Source organism: Pararge aegeria, chromosome 15 (genome assembly GCF_905163445.1).
Source record: "Pararge aegeria chromosome 15, ilParAegt1.1, whole genome shotgun sequence".
Classification (NCBI taxonomy): domain Eukaryota; kingdom Metazoa; phylum Arthropoda; class Insecta; order Lepidoptera; family Nymphalidae; genus Pararge; species Pararge aegeria.
In genome coordinates this window covers 1,463,126-1,485,838 of record NC_053194.1, presented here as the reverse complement: position 1 = coordinate 1,485,838, position 22,713 = coordinate 1,463,126, and the positions used below count along the sequence as shown (strand labels likewise).

Sequence of the window (22,713 nt, the reverse complement as noted above, 5' to 3'; positions counted from 1 at the left end):
CAGTCAGTCAGATTTATCTAGTCAAAATCAAATATTTCTTTATTCAAATAGGCATGTGAAATATGACATAGAAGTGAGTTGATGGCGATTACTAAATTCGTCGACTTAAAACGAAAGCTACGAGGGTTCCAAATACTTCGAGTTCTTTTACGGATCGCCTAACGTTAAGTAGGGGTAACTTCATGTTAGGCGATCCGTAAAAGAACTCTAGTTATGCCCATTTTCACTAAACCAAGTCATCGCCTTTGTAATAATGCCTAATGATTTAGACGATGACTATAGAAAAAAAACGTTTCACCAAATCTTACGTGATGCCTAACTATTGGTGAACGGTTGATGTACGCTTAGTAATCTCCTTAGATTAGGCATTGCCTTGTGTCTCGTGAAAAACGGCCATTAGCTTCTAGCGACTTAGCTCAACGAATCGAGAAGCTCTGAGTACCGGTGGAAGGAAGGAGCAATTTTGGAATTTATACTTAATTATTGACTTTTCTTTGGTCTGGTCTGGAGGATGTAGCGTTCCTGTAGGATGCCACGTAGAAACCGATTATGGTTATGGGAATAATATAACTGCCAGCAGGTAAGCTGGGGTATCGTACCTTCAAGCCTCATGTCCCTAATCACAACAGCGGCAGAAATACCGAAGCATGGCGATAAATAGCCTACTTACTTATGCGGACCAGCTCAGTTACAGAAAGGAAGTAGGAACGCCCAGGAGTGGGACAAATGGCTAATAAGCTAATCACGATGGTCGCAAAACTGTATTCAAATTCTAGCCGTACTAACCAGAGAACAAAAATTTAATAAAGTACCTACACCGCCTAGCTCAAGGGTTGTGAAGCCAATGTACTTTTTACATTTATACCTAGATATGTGCAAAACAAATAGAAAAATAGGTTTATGAAAACTTTATAGGTGAAAGGAATCTTCTAGTTCCTTAGCGTTCAGTATGGAGGATAGAGGTAAGGAGAGTCATCTGTGTATATGAAAAAGTGTCGTCAAAATGTATTAAATTAGGATGGCGCCACATTTGCATCAGGGTAACTCTTAAAAGAAGCGCCAAATATAAATATTGTTACAGTAGGCTTGAAAAATAAACAAGGAAGTATGGAGATACAAGGAAGTAAGGTTATATTTACCACAATATTTTGTACAACGTAAGTTGTTGAAATTCTCAATAATTAACTACTTTAGTCGATAATAACATTAAATTTTTTAACTCGGCATACTTCAATTCATCTACGATTGCTACATTCATACCATACCCTGTGCATCCACCAGCGCCATTGTGGAGGATTTTTGAACTGTTATTTAGCGCAACAACTGGACACTTTTTCAACTTTTCTCCCATATAAGATGACTCTCCTTACCTCTACCCTCCATAGCGTTCAGATACGTTTACTGAATATCCTTTTCGTTCGTTTGTTCAAATAATAGTATAGTGGCGCCATCTAGTTTTCAGAGCTGTATTAGTTTGAAGAACTTTGACACAATAATAATCGTAATATATTGGATGAAAATAATTTTAAATCAAATTTAAATAACTATTTTTCTAAGTTTATAATTATTCAATGTCGAAAAAAAAAATCTTTCCGAATGCCTCTGAACTTTCTGAACGTTTCTTAGTCAATGTCAATCTGACATTTAACAATAATTTGTCAAATAGCGGTGCCAGTGTTGTCAAACAACTTCTTAGATATCTGATTTTTTTCATCTTTTATTTAATAATTTGTAATGATTGGAGTCAAAATGAACACATTTAATGACACCTCTGGCGAACCAGAACAGGATGCCAACTCCGCTTTAACTGAACTGGACAAAGGTATGAAGTATAACCTCGTTTGTTAAACCCAATTTCAACCGGACTTCTTTGTATATTTTTATTATAACAAATCGATTGTTTCAGGGCTTAGATCTGGCAAAGTCGGAGAGCAATGCGAAGCTATAGTCCGTTTCCCGCGACTATTCGAAAAATACCCATTTCCTATACTAATAAACTCGTCGTTTTTAAAACTGGCTGATGTATTTCGTATGGGAAATAACTTTTTACGCTTATGGGTTTTACGTGTTTGCGAACAAAGTGAGAAGCATCTAGACAAGATTTTGAACGTTGACGAGTTTCTACGAAGGGTTTTCAGTGTTCTACATTCAAATGATCCTGTGGCAAGAGCATTAGCTCTGAGGACTCTGGGTGCCGTGGCTGGGATAATACCTGAGAGGCAAAATGTGCATCATGCTATAAGACGGGGCTTGGAGAGCCATGACAATGTTGAGGTGGATGCTGCTATATATGCCACGACAAGATTTGCAGCTCATTCCAAGTAAGACTAGTTTATTAATGAAAACTAGATTCCTATTGTATTTTTTTTTAATCCACTACAAATTAGACCTTGGTTGCAATATAACCTCGGAGTAAACATGAGGCGGTCCAAGATGGAAGCAGGATAATCTGATAGGGGCATGACAGTAATGAAACCCATACGTCTGATTGGTTGCTAAGTTGCATCATATGAAATGCTATAATGCTTGGCGGTACTTCTTTGTCTGTCATGGGAGGTGAATTTGATGAGAACTTTCCATAATATATAAATATAAAAAAATATAGCCCTAGCGTCATAGTAAACTGTAATAAATTTAATCTATTCTTTTTTATACCAATCTCTTAGATCTTGGATGTGAACAATTGCTCTAACCAGGTTGCTTCTTAAATATTTTCTAATGACAATGTGAGATGGTGTTAACAAAAGAACACCTGGCTAAGTTTGTTGTGGGCTTCTTCTTAGACCAGGGCGCATTTGGAACCCTTTGGCATGCATTTGGCATTTGGTAGCTTTAGTTTTAAGTTGACAATACTTTTCACTACTCACTGCTATGTACACATTTTGTATATAATCAATGCATCAGAAGTGCCATCTATGTGTCTATTTGAATAAAGAAATATTTGACTTTGACTTTGTGCACTTTTGAGTATATTTAGCTTAATATATGTTGTGGATATATATACCTATGTGTGCGTGCTGCGACCCACGACGCCCGCCTACCTTTATAGTATACTAATCAGTGTGCTAATAGCTGGCTTGTTTTACTGACACACGTACGCCCTCCCTTGCTATATAGAAACTCAACAATATACTTAGGTCAGTTGTTGTACTTGATTAAAAACTAGATAAATCTAAGAGTAGAAATGTAAATAATATTTAATTCGTTCTAGCTCATTTGCAGTGGCGATGTGCAACAAATTGTCGGATATGGTGGAATGTGAAAGCACAGGCGCTGAGCGCAGAGCCAAGCTTGTGAGAGCTTTGAGAACAGTGCACGGTGGAGGTAAGTGCATAAGCAGTGCATGGTGTTTTGATTTGTGGACAATTAAAGTAAAAAAATGTGTGTGTACTTGTTTACATGCATTAGAAGTTATACTTCTTTTTTGTAACAAGATTAAAATCTTTTCATAAATTTAATCTTTTACCTTATTCTACGTTTGTAGAATAAACTACACTAACAATAGAAAACAGGTATTTAATACATTGAACATTTTATCTAGTTAAATAAAGTTATTTAAATATCATAATAAAATTATTTCTATATAATGAAAGAAATGGACATAATAAACATAATTAATATGGCGGTATTACCTTTATGAACACACTGACCAGTCCAGTCCAGTCTTGCAGTTATATCACTGACCCAATAGGAAAGGATCCTCCCACTAAGTTCATTGAATAACTGTTGCCAATAACTTCATACGTAATCTACAAAAAAACATGTTGTTCCTTTGTTCTTTTAAAAACAAAAACAAATTATTATATTATAAATTTAAACTTTACAACTTATACAGAAAGTCCAGGTTATAGTAGTCTATGCTATTGCAGATTATAATCTATCTTAGACATTCTGGTACAGACATCCATCCAACCAGACATTTATGTTTATATTGTAGTTAGAAGTCAGATTATGAAAAATGCTTTAGTGTCATAAAGAAAAACAAAACAGAATCAAAAGTACTTAAACATAACACATAAAATATATACATATTTTGTTTCATTTTGCACAGATAAAAAGTGTACCTGTTCTCCGAACTAGTTGAGACTGTGTCTCGGAAAATTATTTAACTATTATTTTAGCTGTAAGAGCCCAGGGAGTACTCAAGCTGCTCAGATCTCTGCTAGAAAGGTTTCCATCTTCAAGTTCTGTGCGAGCAGCCATCACTGCGCTCACTGCTATAGCTGCAGACACAGTTGTGCATGTTCCCGATCAGGTAATTGGACTCATATTTAGATAGTTAGATTCTTTAGGAATTAAGATTTCTCACACATAATACAGCCAAACCAAAATTATAGTGACCTAGACCAGTTGCAAATCTTTATGCGAATGCATTTTCGTAAACCCACATGCTATCATCCAAATTGGCAGATGAAAAGGACAGCTTATTAGCGCAGTGGGAAGCGACCCTGCTTTCTGAGTCCAAGGCTGTGGGTTCAATTCCGCAATGATGATGTGTGATGAGCATGAATATTTTTCTAGTAATGTAATTAAGTGTATCCAGTCCTAGAAAATATATATTTATAAGTGTTTTCTTTACAATCACTTGTCAAGTATTACTTTACTTTCAGGTATTTTCTGTTATCTTATACTTATACTATATAAATAAAGGTGAAGAGTTTGTTTCTTTGTTTACTTGAACACAATGTTCTCAGGAACTTCTGGTCCCATTTGAAAAATTATTTCAGTGTTGGATAGCCTATTTATCGGGAAGGCTATATATCATTACGCCAAGACCTAGATTAGCATAATATAGAAGAATCCAGCCAGCCTCGCTCTCATCTCCCGCAATATAGCAAAATGATTGTAAATGTTGATGTTGGAAAAGAGCAACTACTGAGTTTCTTACCGGCTCTTCTTGGTAGAATCTGCTTTCCGAACCGGTGATAGAGTCACACAAACAAACATACTTGACGTTTCAAAAGTGCTTATAAAGTAGGCCTACTTAAAATAAATGAATTTGGTTTTGAATGTTTAAAAATAAGGCTTGTTTTTCCTCCCGCTGCTGCGGGGCTAGCACGGGCAGGAGATAAAAATTATATCCTCCGATTAAATCGCCTGACAAGGGAAATAATTAACGTGTCCACCTGCTAAAGCACGGGAACATAGAATAGTAGAAGTTTACCCCCGTTTATAAATACACATACATTATTTGGATATTATTTCCACTTGTGCGGCAGTGCTTTGAGAGTTGAGAAAGCTGGTAAATTCATATCCTTTCCCCGGGGAGATAATTGTCTCCTGCCCATGCTAGCCGTGCTGAAACGGTTAAAGTATCGATAAAATCATGTAAGACAAAGTAGTTCCCCTTTAAAAGTTCTAAAACATTCCGAGACAGCATATGTCTACCTTTTAAGGTTGACTTATACGCGGACGAAGCCGCGATGGACCGCTCGTTCTGGATATAAGTATCCTTATCCATCATCCAGAATCCAGAGCTAGGTATGCTTTGGTTAAAAATGAACACATTGACATCATTTAGCATCTATCATCATCATCATCATATCGACCCATCACCGGCCCACTACAGGGTACGGATCTCCTCCCACAATGAGAAGGAGTAAGGCCGCTGTCCACCACGCTGACCCAGTGCGGATTGATGGACACCACATAACTTTGAGAACATTATGTAGAACTCTCAGGCATGCAGATTTCCTCACGATGTTTTCCTTCACCGTCGAAGCGTTTATTTTTTTTACTTCTTGTCAGTACGGCAGGGCCACTTACACTAACTAGATAAAGCTACATAATTTATGGATAACTATAAGACAAATGAATGAAAGATGATATTAAACATTATTAAAGACATGATTTTAATAAAGTCTACTATTGTGATACTCTGCTAATATTGAAGTAAAGGTCATTCAATAATCTCAGAGTATCTCAACAATTCTCGGTTCAATGCTGTCCACCCGTCATGGAATATATCCCACCGAACATTGCTGTCCTAGAGCGCATTGAATGACGACAATGAACGTGGTATAGGTGCCATGCTTCGTGCAACAGTGTTACAGGAAGGGACCAAAAATATTTTCTTTTGTTGTTATATATTACTAAAAATCATCTATACAATTTATCTATATCAGTTCCTGATTAAGCAAGCGCGGGGCCCGTAGCGAATTCTTTAACAGAGCCCTTGATCTGCTATGGGTTCTTAAGTATAAAGTGGTAAAAGACAATTCAATACTCAATATATATTGATAGATTGAGTATTTTCAATACTCAATCTATCTTAAATACAATACGTATTTGCTATCTATAGGTTACAATTTTGTGGGTAATTAATAGTGTAGTAAATTACTATAGGCGATGTCTGTGTGCGTTACTGTCAGTCAGTCAGTCAGAGATGAGCTGTATTAAATATGCGGGGCCCCCTGTCGCGCGGGGCCCGTAGCGATTGCTACTCTTGCTACATGGTAAATCCGGCACTGAATTCTATATAAGTACCTTATATCAGATTAGAGTATAGATAGTTGAAATCTGTTTAAAATATAGGTGGAGCTCCTTCTAAGTATAGCCATGAATGATGCTCGATCCGTAGTACGTCGCTCGTCGCTGCTCGGACTGAAGAAGTTAGCAGAGCACGCAGCACTGTGGCCTGCGGAATGCATACAGGATTTAGTTCACGCAGCGACTGGCACCCAGGATCCTGAGCACACGATGCTGTGCTTACAGGTTATGCAGGTCAGTATAACTCTTGTAAAACTCCAAAAAAAGTTTTTAACGGATTGATTATATGCTTTTATAATATGATTCCTGAGGTAATGTTAGACCTGCCAATGCATAAGTTTAAACAATGTGTTCTCTTTCATTTCACACCAAAATTAAGGTAGTTGTCGAAAAATATGTAATCCGCCATTATGTGGCAGCGGCCATATTTGATGGGACCGATTTTCATCAAACATGTGCTATGTTTGATGAAATGACTAATCTAGCTTTCAAAGAATTAAAACAAAATAAAAATTAATTTAACCTTTTGGTAAATACGATGCTATAGACAGATAGACACACAGGAACGTGAAACCTTTGACACCACTTTTTTTCTTCTTTTTTTTCCTTCTGGCTTTACACAGATTAGCCAATGTCAGGTGTATATATTTCCAATAAAAGTTAGGGAAGCTTAAAATATAAACTTCGCAAATGGCGGACGCGACCCCCAAATTTATTGCGTCGGGGGTTAAAAATGGTATTCCCCAGATTCTGGTCCGTTGCCCGGCCGTGTGCACGTCAGCTGGCAGTCCGGTCGGGACCTCCCCGAGCGCGTTGAGGCAGTTCTGCAGCGACGCAGCGCTAAGCGTCGACCTCCAGCAAGCTGCCATTGCTGCGGATGTCCTCACCAGGATCGTGGTGCACTGGTAACTCTCGATTGCCACAAGAATAAAAATATACCGCCACCGCTTTTGATATATATAAATTCAAATTCAAAATCTCTTTAGTCATGTAGGCCTATCACAGGCATTTATGAAGCGTTCATACATATGTTTACATAATTGTAAGGGGATGGTGATAACTTCGTTCGCCAACTTTAACGTAAAGCTACGAGGGTTCCAAACGCACCATGGTCTAAGAAGAGCCCACAACAAACTTAGCCGGGTATTTTTTTTTTGTTATAACCATCTCGCAGGACATTATTACTAAGCTATGAAGTTAGAGCAATTCAGACCCAAGCTTTTCAACTCATAACTTATTGAGAGACATCTCAAAGATTTAATTCGGTGATTTGTTTATTTTTGCTTCTAATATTAATATTGTTACAGTCCCATTTTCTTTTTAAATTTTGTTATATTTTTATGGACATACATTAAGTTTTCAAATATGTACTGGCTAAAATAGCATTATACAAGTGGTCATAGCCCAGAAGAACTTCGGCTTTAATTTCGGGGGGCCCAATTCGTGAAAATGAAAAATGAGAAAAAATTTATTTGTTATCTCAATTTCATTGCAAAACAATAGGCTAAGAGCCTAAGACCTCCATTTAAGTTTGGAAAAAACCTGTATCTGGAGGTCTCGCTCTTTCCGATACAAAGTTAACACATATACTGGTAACATGACATAACCAATTTATCACATTTTATACTTTTTTTTTTGTTTAATGTTTCGATTTTTTTCAAAACAAAATTCGTACCAAAATGATTCGCTTCTTACCATTTTTGTTAAGAGTGCCCAAATTTGTATATTATTAAAGACCTGAAGCTAATCTGAATAAAAAAATAAACTGATTGAACACAACATTTATTATTTTAATTGATTACAAGATTTAATACACCAAATAATTAAAGTAAATTCCTAACACGTCTGTACACTCCGACCTTTCGAGCAAAAGAGAGCGATGGCGCCCTGAGCCGTCGAGACGCTACCCGCGCGCGGCCCCATCATCTCGGTGGTGTGATGTTGGCCACGCCCCCTTGCTTTGTAGCAGTTTCGTAACAATATGTATTTTGGGCTTGCAGTTATGAGGAATGTCTACCGGTGGAAGGCGCGGATCTTATGCTGGCTCTGGAGTCGCTGGTAATCGCAACGGGGATACCCAACGGCCAGAACAATATTAAACCGTTGCGGATCGCTCTGCGCTGCTTGGTATGAAGTTATTAACTCATTGACAGAAAATGAAACTTTTATTTTGTTAAACTGTTTTAAAAGAAAACAATAAAATTAAGTGCAGTAATTTACTTGAACGGATCTATCTTTCTGTCCCAAGTAGACATCCCCGTTATTGTACAACTCCAACACGAAAAACCTTTCATATACCATTCGCTAGGACGCATCTTGGAAAACAAGCTCCGATAGCCCGCATATGTGCTGTATCCAACGTAATATCACGATTATTACCTGGCATCGACATTTTTCATAACTCTTACCCGGTATTTAAAAAAAACAGCTTATCGCTTACCTATCGGTGAGCCCTCCCTTAAGATAGATATTACATACAGAACACCTATTACTTCCTATCTTTATGATTATTTTTATTTTTGCTGTGTTTACATGTCATTATTATTATAAATTTTTGTGAATGTCATGGTCACTTGTTATAGATGTACATATAAGGGAAATGTGTTAAATATTGTACAAGTTTATTACTGTATATGGTAAATATGTATATTGTTTGTGTCCTTAATAAATAAATAAATAGAACTTATTCTGATATAAAAAACGTGATGCACGACAATTATCTCAACGGGGAAAGCATATAAATGTATCTTCTCCCACAGCTTTATCAACTCTCAGAGCACTGGCGCACAATTGGAAATAATATCCAAATAATATACGTGTTGTAATAAACGTTACTATACAATTGATGAATTTCTTAATGACAAGGTTGCTTGGAAGCATCCGGCTCCACTTTCAGCTCTCACAAGATATAAAAATGAATGTTAAAATGTAAAATGTAAATTGTTGATGTTGGAAAAGAGCAACTGCTGAGTTTCTTGCCGGCTTCTTCTCGGTAGAATCTGCCTTCCAAACTTGTGGTAGAGTCACTGCAAACAGACAGACTTGACGTTTCAAAAGTTGGCCTACTTAAAATAAATTAATTTTGAATTTTGTATTTTTGGTTATTAATCAAATATAATTTGAATTGTTTCTTGAAAACTATTTATTAACTAATTAATAATTATTGGGGTATTTGTAAAATGTTATTCAATTTTATAATTTTTATTAGTGTTTTTACCTACACTTGGAGGAATTTATCAATTTTTTTAGGAGAGCCGTAGCTTAATTGGCGAAAGCGCTCAGGCCGCGATTACCAGAGAGTCGCAGGTTCAAATCCTGTCGGTTCCGAAAATTTTTAATAAATTTATAAAAAAATGTTAATCAATTTAATAAAATAACTGGAAAATTTGAATTTATAGTTATCAAAAGTTTGTTTATTTAACCACTTTATAAAATCCCTTGTCAGGGGATATAGTTTTTGTCTCCTGCCTGCTGCGTGAATTATGTATATGTTTTTCCACTTATTGTCAGGTAGACCATCTGCTTGATCCGTCAATTATTGGGTAGTGCTATCGCCATGCTTATTTCTGCCGCTAAGCAGCATTGTTGCAATGCTGTGTTCCGGTGTGAAGGGTGTGGTTGCCGGTGTAGTTACAGGCGCATGAGGCTTACCACCTACGCCTCAAATTTATGGTCACAGGGCGGCATGTTGGAGGATGTGTTCCTAGCATGCCTTGTGAAGTTTTGCTCTGCTTATAGGCGATGGTTTAACAAGATGACACATTTGAATATCGTTACTTGAACCGTCATTCTAATTGGCGATAGGTGCAACTTAGCACAGCCCAGCCAGATCTCTACGCTCAACGCACCGCTGCAGTAGTGGGGGCCCAGATGGGAGCCGGGGGTCCGCGTCAAGCGGCCCTGTTGGAAGCCCTGGCCGCGCTCGGAGCCCTAGGAGCACCAGCTTTGCCACATTTGCTACCAGCATTGCAGCATGCGAGGTATTCATAACAAAAGTTGTCGAATATGAAGTTTTGACGGCCGATTGGCGCAGTGGGCAGCGACCATGCTTTCTGACTCCAAGGCCGTGGGTGCGATTCCCACAACTGGAAAATGTTGTGATGAACATGAATGTTTTTGAGAGTCTGGGTGTTTATATGCATATTATAAGTATAATTTATGTATATTATTCATTAAAATATTCATCAGTAATCTTAGTACCCATAGTGCAAGGTACGCTTACTTTGGGTCTAGATGGCGTAAGAGTATTGTCGGAGTCGTGTGTACTTATTTATAACAAAAAAGTTATCTCGAAATACGTTTTTAGGGAAGCTTGCAAAGACCCGTCCTACGATGGTACCACTCTGGTGCTCATATGCACAGTCCTGCTCCAAGAGAGGGCCGGAGCAGCTCTATCTCGGAGGATCAATAGGTCTTGGGAGCTGAAGATCAAAGACGCCATCCAAGGTGCTGATGGGTGGACCAGATATAGAGTTGCGAGGGCTTGCTTAAGGTAAGAACTGATGAACTTTGCTTTGATATAAGATTACTTCTGTTGCTTTCAAATACTTGATTTATAATGTTACTAGCGGATGCCCGCGACCTCGTGTCGTTTGTGGATATTTGTGAAAACTTGTAACTTGCTATTCTCTGCTACTTTATTTGTCCTTCTACCTACTGTTATTAGAAGCTATAAGTATCCCTTATAAATAAAAATAAAATATCTAATAAGAAGTTTTTGCTTCCACATAAAAGAAAGATTCAGATTCTTAGTAGAAAGTCAGCTTTTTACGAAAGTTTTACAATTTGAAAGTATATTTATTCTAACTTGTGCAGATGAATTCCACCACTTGCTTTCATATATTGCGTTGGCGGTTAGCTGTCGCAGTGGTGTGATGAACATGAATTATTTTCAGTGTCCGGGTGTTTATATGTATATTATAAGCATGTATGTAAATTTATTCATTAAAAAATATTCATCAGTCATCTTAGTACCCATAACACAAGCTATGCTAACTTTGGAGCTAGCTAGCGATGTGTATATTTATTTGAATTTTATTTATATATCTTTTTTATTAAATAATTCAAAAATAAATCAAAAAAAAAAAAAAATCAAAAAATTGTTTATTACATTTTATGCATTGGTAGGTCCAAAATTACCTTAGGAATCATATTATAAAAGCGTATACTTAATCCCACAAATGATTTTATATCAGATATGGCCACCACAGTCTGGCGGCGGATATACTCAAACGTTTGTCTGAAGAGGCTCCCAGTGAGTCCGCCCAGCGCTGGCTAACGGCCTTGTACAGGGCCGCCGCTGCTGACTCTAAGCTCTTGGAAGAGGGTAAGCTGGTTGCATTAATTGCTGGTGTGTTTATTAAAATGTAAAAAAATAATTATTTCGTTTTTTTCCACTACAAGTTAGCCCTTGGTGGTGGTAAGTGTTGATGCAGTCTAAGATGGTAGCGGGCTAACCTGTTAGGGAATATGATAGTCATAACCCTAATCCTCTAAATATACGGTTCCCGCAGCATTCATGAAGTCAACCACGTACGAAGCCGCAGGCGACAGCTGGCCAAAAATGAATTGCATAAAGGACAACCTCCATGGCGCAGCGGTTAGTGGAGTTCGGAGTGGACCTGGGTTCGATTCCCGGCAGGAGCAATTGGGGAATTTATAGTTTCTGATTTTTCTGTGGTCTCGTCTGGTTGGGTCTTAGTTACCACCCGTCTGAGTATATTATTAAAATTTAGCTTAATTTGCTATACCCCGCGAACAGCAGGAGAATCTGTATGGTGTCATTTTTAATTTCTTTAATCCGTGTACTCCACACCAAAAAGATCCTCGGAAATGTACCCTCTATGCACGTTTCGCTCTGCAACCGGAGCATCCTTATGAGATAATTATTCATTGTAACCGGAGTATCCTCAGGAGATGCTGACTTTACAATCTTAACAATTATTCATTGTAACCGGAGTATCCTCAGGAGATGCTGACTTTACAATCTTAAAGATGCTCCAGTTACAATGAATAATTGTTAAGATTGTAAAGTCAGCATCTCCTGAGGATACTCCGGTTACAATGAATAATTGTTAAGATTGTAAAGTCAGCATCTCCTGAGGATACTCCGGTTACAATGAATAATTGTTAAGATTGTAAAGTCAGCATCTCCTGAGGATACTCCGGTTACAATGAATAATTGTTAAGATTGTAAAGTCAACAGAGGATGCTCCGGTTTCGGAGCGAAACGCGCGTACATTGCCGAGGATCTGTTTGGTGGTGGTGGATTGAAGAAATTATAAATCACACCATACCGATTCTCTTGCTGTTCGCGAAGTATAGCAGATTTCCGCAAAGTAACGCCTGGCTATATCCAATGCGTGCCTGTGTGCCGTCCACGCAGCATTCTCCTCCAGCACCACTTGTAACTTGGACGGCCGATTGGCGTAGTTTGCAGCGATCCTGCTTTCTGAGTCCAAGGCCGCCGTGGGTTCGATTCCCACAAGTGGAAAAATTTTCGTGTGATGAGAGATGAATGTTTTTCAGAGCCTGGGTGTTTATATGTATATTCTAACTTCTAAGTATTTATAAAAATATTTAACAGTCATCTCAGTACCGATAACACAAGCTACGCTTACTTTGGGGCTAGATGGCGATGTGTGTATTGTCGTAGTATATTTATTTATTATTTTATATTATGAAAATTAAGCTTAATTTAGACGGCCGATTGGTGCAGTGGGCAGAGACCCTGCTTTCTGATTCCAAGGCCGCGGGTTCGATTCCCACAACTGGAAAATGTTTGTGTGATGAATATGTTTATATTAAAAGTATTTATGTATATAAGTACCCATAACATAAGCTATACTTACTTTGGGGCTAGATGGCGATGTGTGTATTGTCGTAGTATGCTACGCAGTAACTTTGCTGACCTGTAGTGGAATAAGTCGAGGCGATCGGTGTCAGGGATATCGGGGCTGGAGGAGGCCAGCGCGGGCTGGGAGTCGTTCGGCGACGGCGGCGTGTCCAGCGGCGGCAGCTGCTCCAGCGGCTGCGGCGGCTGCGGCGCGTGCTCGCCGCTGGCGCCCGCGTGGGCGGCGGCGCGCGCGCACGCGCTGGCGGCGCTGGCCAGCACGGCGGCGGCCGCGCGCGCGCTGTGCACGCAGCCGCCGCCCGCCATCGCCCTGGCGCATGCGCAGGTTTTTTTTTTATTATTATTAACGATAGGCCAGCGTTTGACGACAGTCATGACTATTGCAAAAAGTAGAATAATTATAAGAGTTATTTATGCAACTGATTTATAATAAGGGGTATTAAAACACGAATGTTGGTTTATCACACGAGGCGAAGTTATAATACTACTAAGTGTTTTAATGCCTATTTTTTTTTTCTTTTATTAACGATAGGCCAGCGCTTGACGACAGTCATGACAATTTCAAAAAGTAGAATATTAGAGTTATTTGTGCAACTGATTTATAATAAGGGGTATTAAATCACGAATGTTGGTTTATCACACGAGGCGAAGTTATAATACTACTAAGTGTTTTAATGCCTATTTTTTTTTTTCTTTTATTAACGATAGGCCAGCGTTTGACGACAGTCATGACTATTTCAAAAAGTAGAATAATTATAAGAGTTATTTGTGCAACTGATTTATAATAAGGGGTATTAAAACACGAATGTTGGTTTATCACACGAGGCGAAGTTATAATATTATAACTTAAGTGTTTTAATGCCTATTTTTTTTTTTATTAACGATAGGCCAGCGCTTGACGACAATCATGCCCGTTGGAAAGCAATGATGAGGTCTAGGTTGGAGCACGCTTGCCTAGAAAAAGCCTATTCACTCTAGCCTTGAAGGTACTCAAATTATACGTGGCAGGAAACAGTGGCCGGGAGGGCGTTCCACATCTTAGCGGCACGTATCAGAAACTTGGATAAAAAACGTTTCGTGCGTGTTGATGGAATACCATACAAGGATGCCACCGCTCACGGTCTCTCGCTGTGACGGTGTTGTGACGTACGCCTCCCGTCCCCGCCGGCTCAGATAGCTTTGTTTATATTAGTTACAATTGTTTTTATGTGATACTATTGGCGGAGGGTAAACCTGATTTTTGGCGTGGGGACATAGGCCGTGGCGACGCATCGCCCCGCTATATGATTGAATTTTTGACGTGACAACGTCTTTTAATTCGATGGAGCCGGCTGCACGCACGAAAAAACATGACGTATGCGGCGTTACCTCGCTCTGAGGCGTTCCATTCAAGGCTTGAAGTGCAAGCGAGAGCGCGGAACGAGCGACAAAGAGGCACAGTCGGCCTCCGCGTTCGACATCTGTCTCTCTCCTACTTGAGTGAGCGATGCGTCCGCGTGGACAGCTTCTATACAATAATACATTTACATGTTTTCGGCAAGGATGAAGTGCAGTGAAAAGTGAACATGGTGTCAATTGTTTATAGCAACGATAATATCATTGTTGTATTTATGTATCATTCTTGTTTTTATTTAATATTATTACAGGGTGATTCCTTGTGAAATATTCTTTATGCATCCTTCAAATTTATTTGGTAATTCGGTTACACGTTGTATAAAAAATAAATGAGAGAAAAAACTTAATCATAAAATTCGACTGCCTGCAAGAGATCGCGAGTAGCAACCAGGCCGCCTTATTGTACCTTCCACCATCGCTGTATTGTATTTGCACTTCTGTAAATTGTCTTTATGATGTAAAAATAAGAGAGTATTCATTCTTCAATTGTTTGATTTGTTATTTCATCACCACTAATAACGTTTTCCAATACAAAAAAAATATATAAATGTTATTTATGCAACTGTTGTATAATAAGGGGTATTAAAACACGGATGTTGGTTTATCACACGAGTATTTTAATACCTAATTTAGTAGAATTTTATGGCACCCAAACTGACTTTCTTCTTCGTCTTCTGGTTCTGTAGCTCATTTTGGAAGGCTCGGCATATTTTTTTGTTTATTCCACTACAAGTTAACCCTAGATTGCAATCTAACCTGGTAAGTGATGATGCAGTCTTGGCGGGCTTACCTGTTAGGGAGTATGGTAGTCATACCCCTAATCGGTTTCTACGCGACATCGCACCGGAACACTAAATCGCTTAGTCACGCGTGTTTGTCAGTAGGGTTCGGTGGATCGTCGTGCTAGGAGACTCATTGGCAACGACCTTGTAGTCAGTAGACTTCAAAGCCTTGAACACCGGCGCAAGGTTGCTTGTCTGGCTGTTTTCTACAAGATACATTTCGGAGAGTGTGCTCAGGAGCTATTCGATTTGGTCAAACCATCTCCTTTCTACCATCGAACTGCGAGGCACCGAAAGAATCTGCACCGTTACGTGGTTGAAATACCATCAATACGTACGAAGCGTTTTGCTTCTTCCTTTCTGATCCGCACCGCAAAGGCCTGGAATGCCCTCCCATCTTCCGTCTTCCCTGATACCTATAATCTGGGTACCTTCAAATCAAGAGTGAATAGGCATCTTCTAGGCAAGCGAGCTTCATCTTAGGCTGCATCATCATTTACCATCAGGTGTGATTGCAGTCAAGCACTTGTCTATATGCTTAAAAAAAAAAAAAAAAAAAAGGGTGGTAACTAGCCACGCCCAAAGACTTCTATCAGACCGGAGCAGAGAAAAGTCAGAAATTAGAAATTCCTAAATTTCCCCTGCCGGAATCGAACACTGTGTTGCCAGGGAGGTCGCCAAATGTATCTTAATGTGTAGGCGGCTCGAGATCCCGCTGCGAAAGTGGGTGCATGCGCAGGCGCAATGCGACGCGCGTCCCATGCGTTGGCCAACGTGGCTCAACGCTACGCCGCCATCGCGCGCACCGCCTTCCACGCCGACCACTCTACGCTGAGGCAACTCAATATGTATCCTTTATCAAAATTATTTCGTTTTATGCAATGAACAATGAAAATTAAAAAAAAAAACATGTATATATATTATGTATATAGTATACTACGCAAATACACACATCGCCATCTAGTCCCAAAGTAAGCGTAGCTTGTGTTATGGGTACTAAGATAACAGAAGAGTAATTTTATGAATAATATACCTACAAAAATATTTTTACCATATAAATAAATACCCAGACACTGAAAAACATTCATTTTCATCACACAAACATCATCCAGTTGTGGGAATCGAACCCGCGGCCTTGGACTCAGAAAGCAGGGTCGCTGCCTACTGCGCCAATCGGCCGTCGTTAATGTAACGAGTCATAGTCCAGTTGTTTATAACTCTGCTTCCCTTTCGGGGGGATCGAGTTTGAACCCCGACACACACAAAGATTTCGGAGTTATGAGCGTTTTTGATTTAAGCAATTCAATATCACTTGGTTAACGATGGAATTCTGAAAGACCCTTTAGTGGACTGGTAACGGTTTGATAATACAATAGTACATTATGCAACGAGTATGGTACATTGCATTTTACAGGCGAGGTCTTTACATTAAGCCGATAAGGAAGCCGATAGTTTAATAACCAATGCATTCGCCTTTCATACGTAGTTTTCGAGGATTCATCACGCTTGCAAAGTAAAAAAACCGGCTAAACTTTTAAAAACGTTCTCAGAAAATAACCATTTTTGCAGTTTGCCCAATTTCCTAGGATTTATTTCTTTTGCACAAAGTGTCTCTCTATATTTTGGGGGTGACAGGCCATTAATTTCAATTTGTACCCTTTTGCGAATTATTAATCCCGGCGGAGACGAGGAGGAGGTTAATATCTTGGATTTGAGCCTCATATCGATGAATTAACATCCACGTGAAGAGCAAGTGTGACGGAAAATTTAAAATTGAATTTGTCGTTCTGTGAAACATGTAGGAACTCATGAACCTTACGTTTTATAAGCATTATTATCCCGAACAATCCTTAACCAATAAGCCAGTTCGCAACACACCTACGCTCAACTGGCTCAATTCCTCGACCGGATAACGTCGAGCCAGCAGGAGAGGCCGGAGTGCGTTGGCAAGGAGCTCAAGGCCACAAGCCTGGAGGAGACCATCGCTCTGGCGCCATCCATTGCCCTCGCGAAAATCTCCGCTAAGTTGTTCGACAACCCCACCACCAACCCTGGGGTTACTCACAGGGTAAGTTTAACATGTTTATTATGACGGCCGATTGGCGCAGTGGGCAGCGACCCTGCTTTATGAGTCCAATCTGGGTTCGTTTCCCACAACTGGAAAATCTTTGTGCGATAAACATGAATGTTTTTCAGGGTCTGGGTGTTTATCTGTATATTATAAGTAGGTATTTGTGTATTTAATTCGTAAAAATGTACATAAATCATCTTAGTACCCATAACACAAGCTACGCTTTGGGGCTAGATGGCGATGTGAGTATTGTCGTAGTATGTTTATATATTTATTTTAAAAAATTGCCAGTGACCCGCTCCGCTTTCGTATGGGTAGATAAAAATTTGAAAATATTAAGTATGTGAGTGTTGTGTGTTCGTGTGCGTGTGTCTGAGTGTGAGTGTTGCGTGTTTGTTTTTTAAGCACGATCTGCAAACTTAATGCCTTTCATTTGAATTATAATGTCCCTATTTTTTTTTTGAAGTTATACTTCTTTTGGCGCGTTTGGGAAAAATGATGAGAGTAGAGTAGAGTAGAGTGTTTGTTCCGCCAAAGAAGTATAACTTCTAACGCGTGTACCTAAGTATATACACGTTTTTTTTTTCTTCGAAATCAACACGCACGGCCGAAGTGGCAGCTGGTAAAATGTAGTCTCCGCAGCACGGCAGCTGGTACAATTTAGTCCCCGCAGCACGGCAGCTGGTACAATGTAGTGCCCGCAGCACGGCAGCTGGTACAATGTAGTGCCCGCAGCACGGCAGCTGGTACAATGTAGTGCCCGCAGCACGGCAGCTGGTACAATGTAGTGCCCGCAGCACGGCAGCTGGTACAATGTAGTGCCCGCAGCACGCGGAGGCGGTGCTGGCGGCGGTGCTGGCGCTGGCGGTGGGCACGTGCTGGCCGCGCGACGTGTGCGGCGGCGGCGGCGGCGGCGCGCTGTGCCGGGTGTCGCTGAGCCCGGCGCACCGGCCGCCGCCCGCCGACCACGCCGCCACGCTGCCGCTGGCGCACCGCCTGGCGCTCAAACTAGAGGGGGTCATTCTGCCGCCGCCGGAGAGGTAACCCCAAACTGGCTATTTATGCAACTCTGAAGTCATCACATTTTTAATCTGTCTGACTTACAAGATTTGCTCGCGCGGCGAGTCGTTTTGATCAACAGCCAACTTTAACAAAATACAGTTCTCTTGTTTGAAAATATCACTGATGGCCGAAATTAACGAGACAGCTTCATATAATAGAAAGGTTTTCTTCAATCTTTATACTCCACACAGAACAGATCTACTAATGAATTCTATCTTGTGAAGAAAATTCATAATTCAGCTGTTAATCACATATTATGAACTTTCCTTACGATAATACGCTAAAATATTTATTGTTATTTGCTATTTATATGTTGAAGTAAAAGTAGCTATTTATGCAACTATTTTCAAATGCGTAATAATCGCAATATACCCTCTACGCACGTTTCGAGCGAGCGAAACATCCTCAGGAGATGTTGACTTTACAATGAATAATTGTTACATTCTCCGGCTTTTCGCGGAGTATAGCTAATTAGGCTTAATTATAGTAATATATCATGGAATTTCCCAAAGTAATGCCTGCTTCTATCCATTATTACCAATACACCTTTGTTATAGAGAACTTTATTAATATGGACGTAAAGTTCATAATCGCTCATGAGTTATTGCGACAAAAGGACACCGTATGAATTGTACCGAAGCGCGTGACGATCATCACCACCATCGTCGCTCGCAAACTGTGACGAAAATTCATAGTCCAGCCGTTAATCACATTCACATTATGAACTTTTCTCACGATAATACTCTAAAACATTGACTGTCGTTGCTGTTTATGTAACGAAGTAAAAGTAGCTATTTATGCAACTGTTTTCAGTTGCGTAATAATTGCAATAGTTGCATGTTAATTTTTCTTAAATTGTTTTTTTTATTCCACTATATTTAGACCTTGACTGCAATCTTGATGATAGAACGTGGTATTTTGTTTCAGCAAACGCAAGCCGAAGCGCCAAGTGAAAGGTGTACAGATCACAGTTACTGCGACTCCACACCCGCGCACCAACGAGAAGGCAAGTAGTTAAGACGATAATGTAGCTGCGACCAACTTGATTAATAGGTCTTTGAAAATACTATTGCCTTCACAATGCCAGGAGACCAAAGTCTTCGAACTGTGCGTGTTCCAAGTGATGACTTACGGATCTGAAACGTGGTCTCTAACTATGGACCTTATAAGAAGGCGCATTCCCGTTTTCTAGTGTGGTTGTTTTGTGTTTGTATTATCATATTTTGTAGTTATACTTCTTTTGGTGCGTTAGGGAAAAATGATGAGAGTAAATTTTAGGACTGAAGTTAGCTATAAGGTTTGACAGTGTACATTCAATTGTCAATGTTTGCGGGCTCATCCTGGTAATTTAATTGATTCAAATGTACGAAAATCTCAAGTTATAATGTTGAGTGAAACTTGGTTGTCCAATAATGAGATAACTAGATAATGCGTTATATTAAAACTTGTACTTAAACAATGAATTAAATACCTTTTTTCTATTGTTAGTGTTGTTTTTTCTACAAACGTAGAATAATTCGAAAGATAAAATTTAAGAAAAGATTTATATCTTGTTAAGCCGGAGAAGTATAACTACTGACGCGTCTACATATGTACGTATACGTTTATTTTTATTTTTTTTGGTATGGAATTAAGATTTGAAAACGATATTGTATTTTTGTCATGTGTCATGTGTCAGTTTAAGAGTATCCTGAACTTTACGATCCGCCGAATTTAGACGGCGTCTAACATCGTTAGACATGACATAAGATTTCGCGAAACGTTTTTTTCTCTAGGAATCACCTAAATCACAAGGTATTCGATTAAGGCGATTCCTAGGTCATAGTGAAAACGAGCATCAGGGTAACTCAGCGGGCGATGGAGAGAACTATGCTAGGAGTGTATCTTCGTGATGAAATCAGAGATGAGGAGATTACAAGAGTACAAGAATTAGGGTTACCGATGTAGCTCGCTGAGTTGCGAAGCTGAAGTGGCAATGGGCGGGGCACATAGCTCGGAGAACCAATGCACGTCGGGGTTCTAAGGTACTGGAATGGCGACCCCGCACCTGTAAACGCAGCGTAGGTTCACCCCAATGAGGCGGACAGACGACATCAAACGAGTCCTACTCCCTACTAAAGACCTTAGTCCAGCTGTGGACGTGAAGCAGTTTATTTGATGATGAAGCGGCCATAGTACTTCGACTTACTTTCGGGGGCCCGAGTTCGAATCCCAGCACGCACCTCTAACTTTTTTAAGTTATGTGCGTTCTAAGGAATTCAAACTTTACTTGTTTCAATGGTGAAGGAAACCTGCATGCCTGAGAGTTTTTCATTACGTTCACAATGGTGTCTGTATGTTCTTAGCTCTGTGGTCCTATTACTCTTTTTTCTTATTATGTTGTTGGTTACAAATAAAGTGTGTAAAAAGAATAATTTGTTCACGAGACGCTCCCTCAGAGATTGCTTTTTAGCGATAAGGCCGCCCATTGTACCAGTTTTATTTATTGTTGTTCTTGTTTATAATTTCATTTTTGTTAGGTTTACAATAAAGTGTATTTTCATTTTTTTTTCATTTCCCTCGCAGACGGTTGAGCTCACAAACATCCCACCCACGTTGACCGCCGTGCAGACCGTGGCGCCGGTACGGGACTTCTTCTCCGCCCAGCAGCTGGTGAGCGTTTCCACGCCCGGCCTCTACACGGTGGCAGTGGAGGCCGCTTTCGTTGACGAACACGGAGAACTGTGGCTTACAGGGCCCAGAACTTCCATCGTTATAAAGGTAAGAAGGGGAAAAACATGGCAAAATTGGCAACCTACCCCATAACTCTTGTCTCCCTAGTTGCAGTGGCGTGCACAGGTTTTTGACCATGGTATGCATAAAGAAGGAAGGTGGAAAAATCCTTCGCATTTATGAGTTATACAAACATTTTTGGGTAGGCAGTGCTTTTGTGCATGATGAAATGCACACCACTGTCTATCAGGCACTCGAGTCAGTATCCCATCGATAAGTACATAGACACCATGTCCCCGTACGCTATTTTTTTCGTGCATTTTTGTTTGTGTTATTTTACTATTTACAAGTTTACATAAAAAACGGGGTAATGTTAAATTTACCTTCCATCCCCCTGATGGGGAAATAATTAACGTGTCCACCTGCTAAAGCACGGGAACGTGGAATAGAAGTTTACCCCCGTTTATTATAATGCATTTATTATTTGGATACAATTTCCACTTGTGCTCCAGTGCTCTGAGAGTTGATAAAGCTGTGGGAGAAGATATATTTTTATCCTCTGTTGTATGAGATAATTGGGAGATAATTGTCTCCTCATTGTCTCAGTTAAGATCCTTCCGAAATAAACTTAGTTGTTTCCTTTTCATTTTAGGCTCACGAAGATCCCAGCACCAAAGCAAACACTCAGACAACGCGCGGGAGGTTTTGAAATACGAACAAAGTGTAATCGTGTATAATATCTAATAGTTTGGTATCTTTAACTTTAAACTATAAGTACAATACATTGTTTTTTAATGAAATATAATGCTAAAATTATTAAATTCTCTTTCATTTCATTCATTTCTCCAAAATAATATAATACTGTTATATCTTTGAATGAAAATAAGATTTATAACTTCATATCGAGGAATAAATAATCTAAACAATAAATAAAAAAAATTACAGTTCCATGACAGTAACACTGAACTTGAATCAAGAAAAGATTTTTCGTAAAACTAAAGTCGTACGTCAAACATAAAAAACGCGATATGTTTTTATTCATTAAAGCATGAAATGAAAGTTCTTTTTTTTTCAATTAGACAAATTTAAATGTTAAGAGTTTTGGAGACAACAGGGTTCCAAAAACTTGTTCCAAAATCCCCTTATAATGGGTGCAATTTCGTATACCAACATCGATTTTTTTTAAATTGGAAATATAAAATAACTGTTGGACAGAACGCACTTAATGAACGCACACGCTTAGTGCGTGTGCGTTCATTAAGCAACTCAGCGCAACTTGCACCATTTTATCAACCGTCCTTCAGCTTGGCTAACAGTAAGACAAAATTATTTATTTTGGAAACAATAAA

At 39.4% G+C, this 22,713-nt stretch overlaps 1 protein-coding gene across 1 annotated transcript; it reads left to right on the top strand.

Moving 5' to 3' along the window:
- The first annotated feature begins 1,676 nt into the window (after window positions 1-1,676).
- On the top strand, window positions 1,677-22,184 carry LOC120630029 (integrator complex subunit 7). Its single transcript, XM_039899150.1, has 17 exons — window positions 1,677-1,822; window positions 1,907-2,321; window positions 3,212-3,324; window positions 4,122-4,255; window positions 6,535-6,723; window positions 7,237-7,394; window positions 8,490-8,616; window positions 10,294-10,469; window positions 10,796-10,981; window positions 11,685-11,815; window positions 13,435-13,667; window positions 16,219-16,367; window positions 17,386-17,587; window positions 18,419-18,630; window positions 19,580-19,658; window positions 21,218-21,412; window positions 22,017-22,184. The coding sequence occupies exons 1-17, from the start codon at window positions 1,735-1,737 to the stop codon at window positions 22,071-22,073; spliced, it is 2,844 nt and encodes a 947-aa protein (XP_039755084.1). The 5' UTR covers window positions 1,677-1,734; the 3' UTR covers window positions 22,074-22,184.
- The last annotated feature ends 529 nt before the right edge of the window (window positions 22,185-22,713 follow it).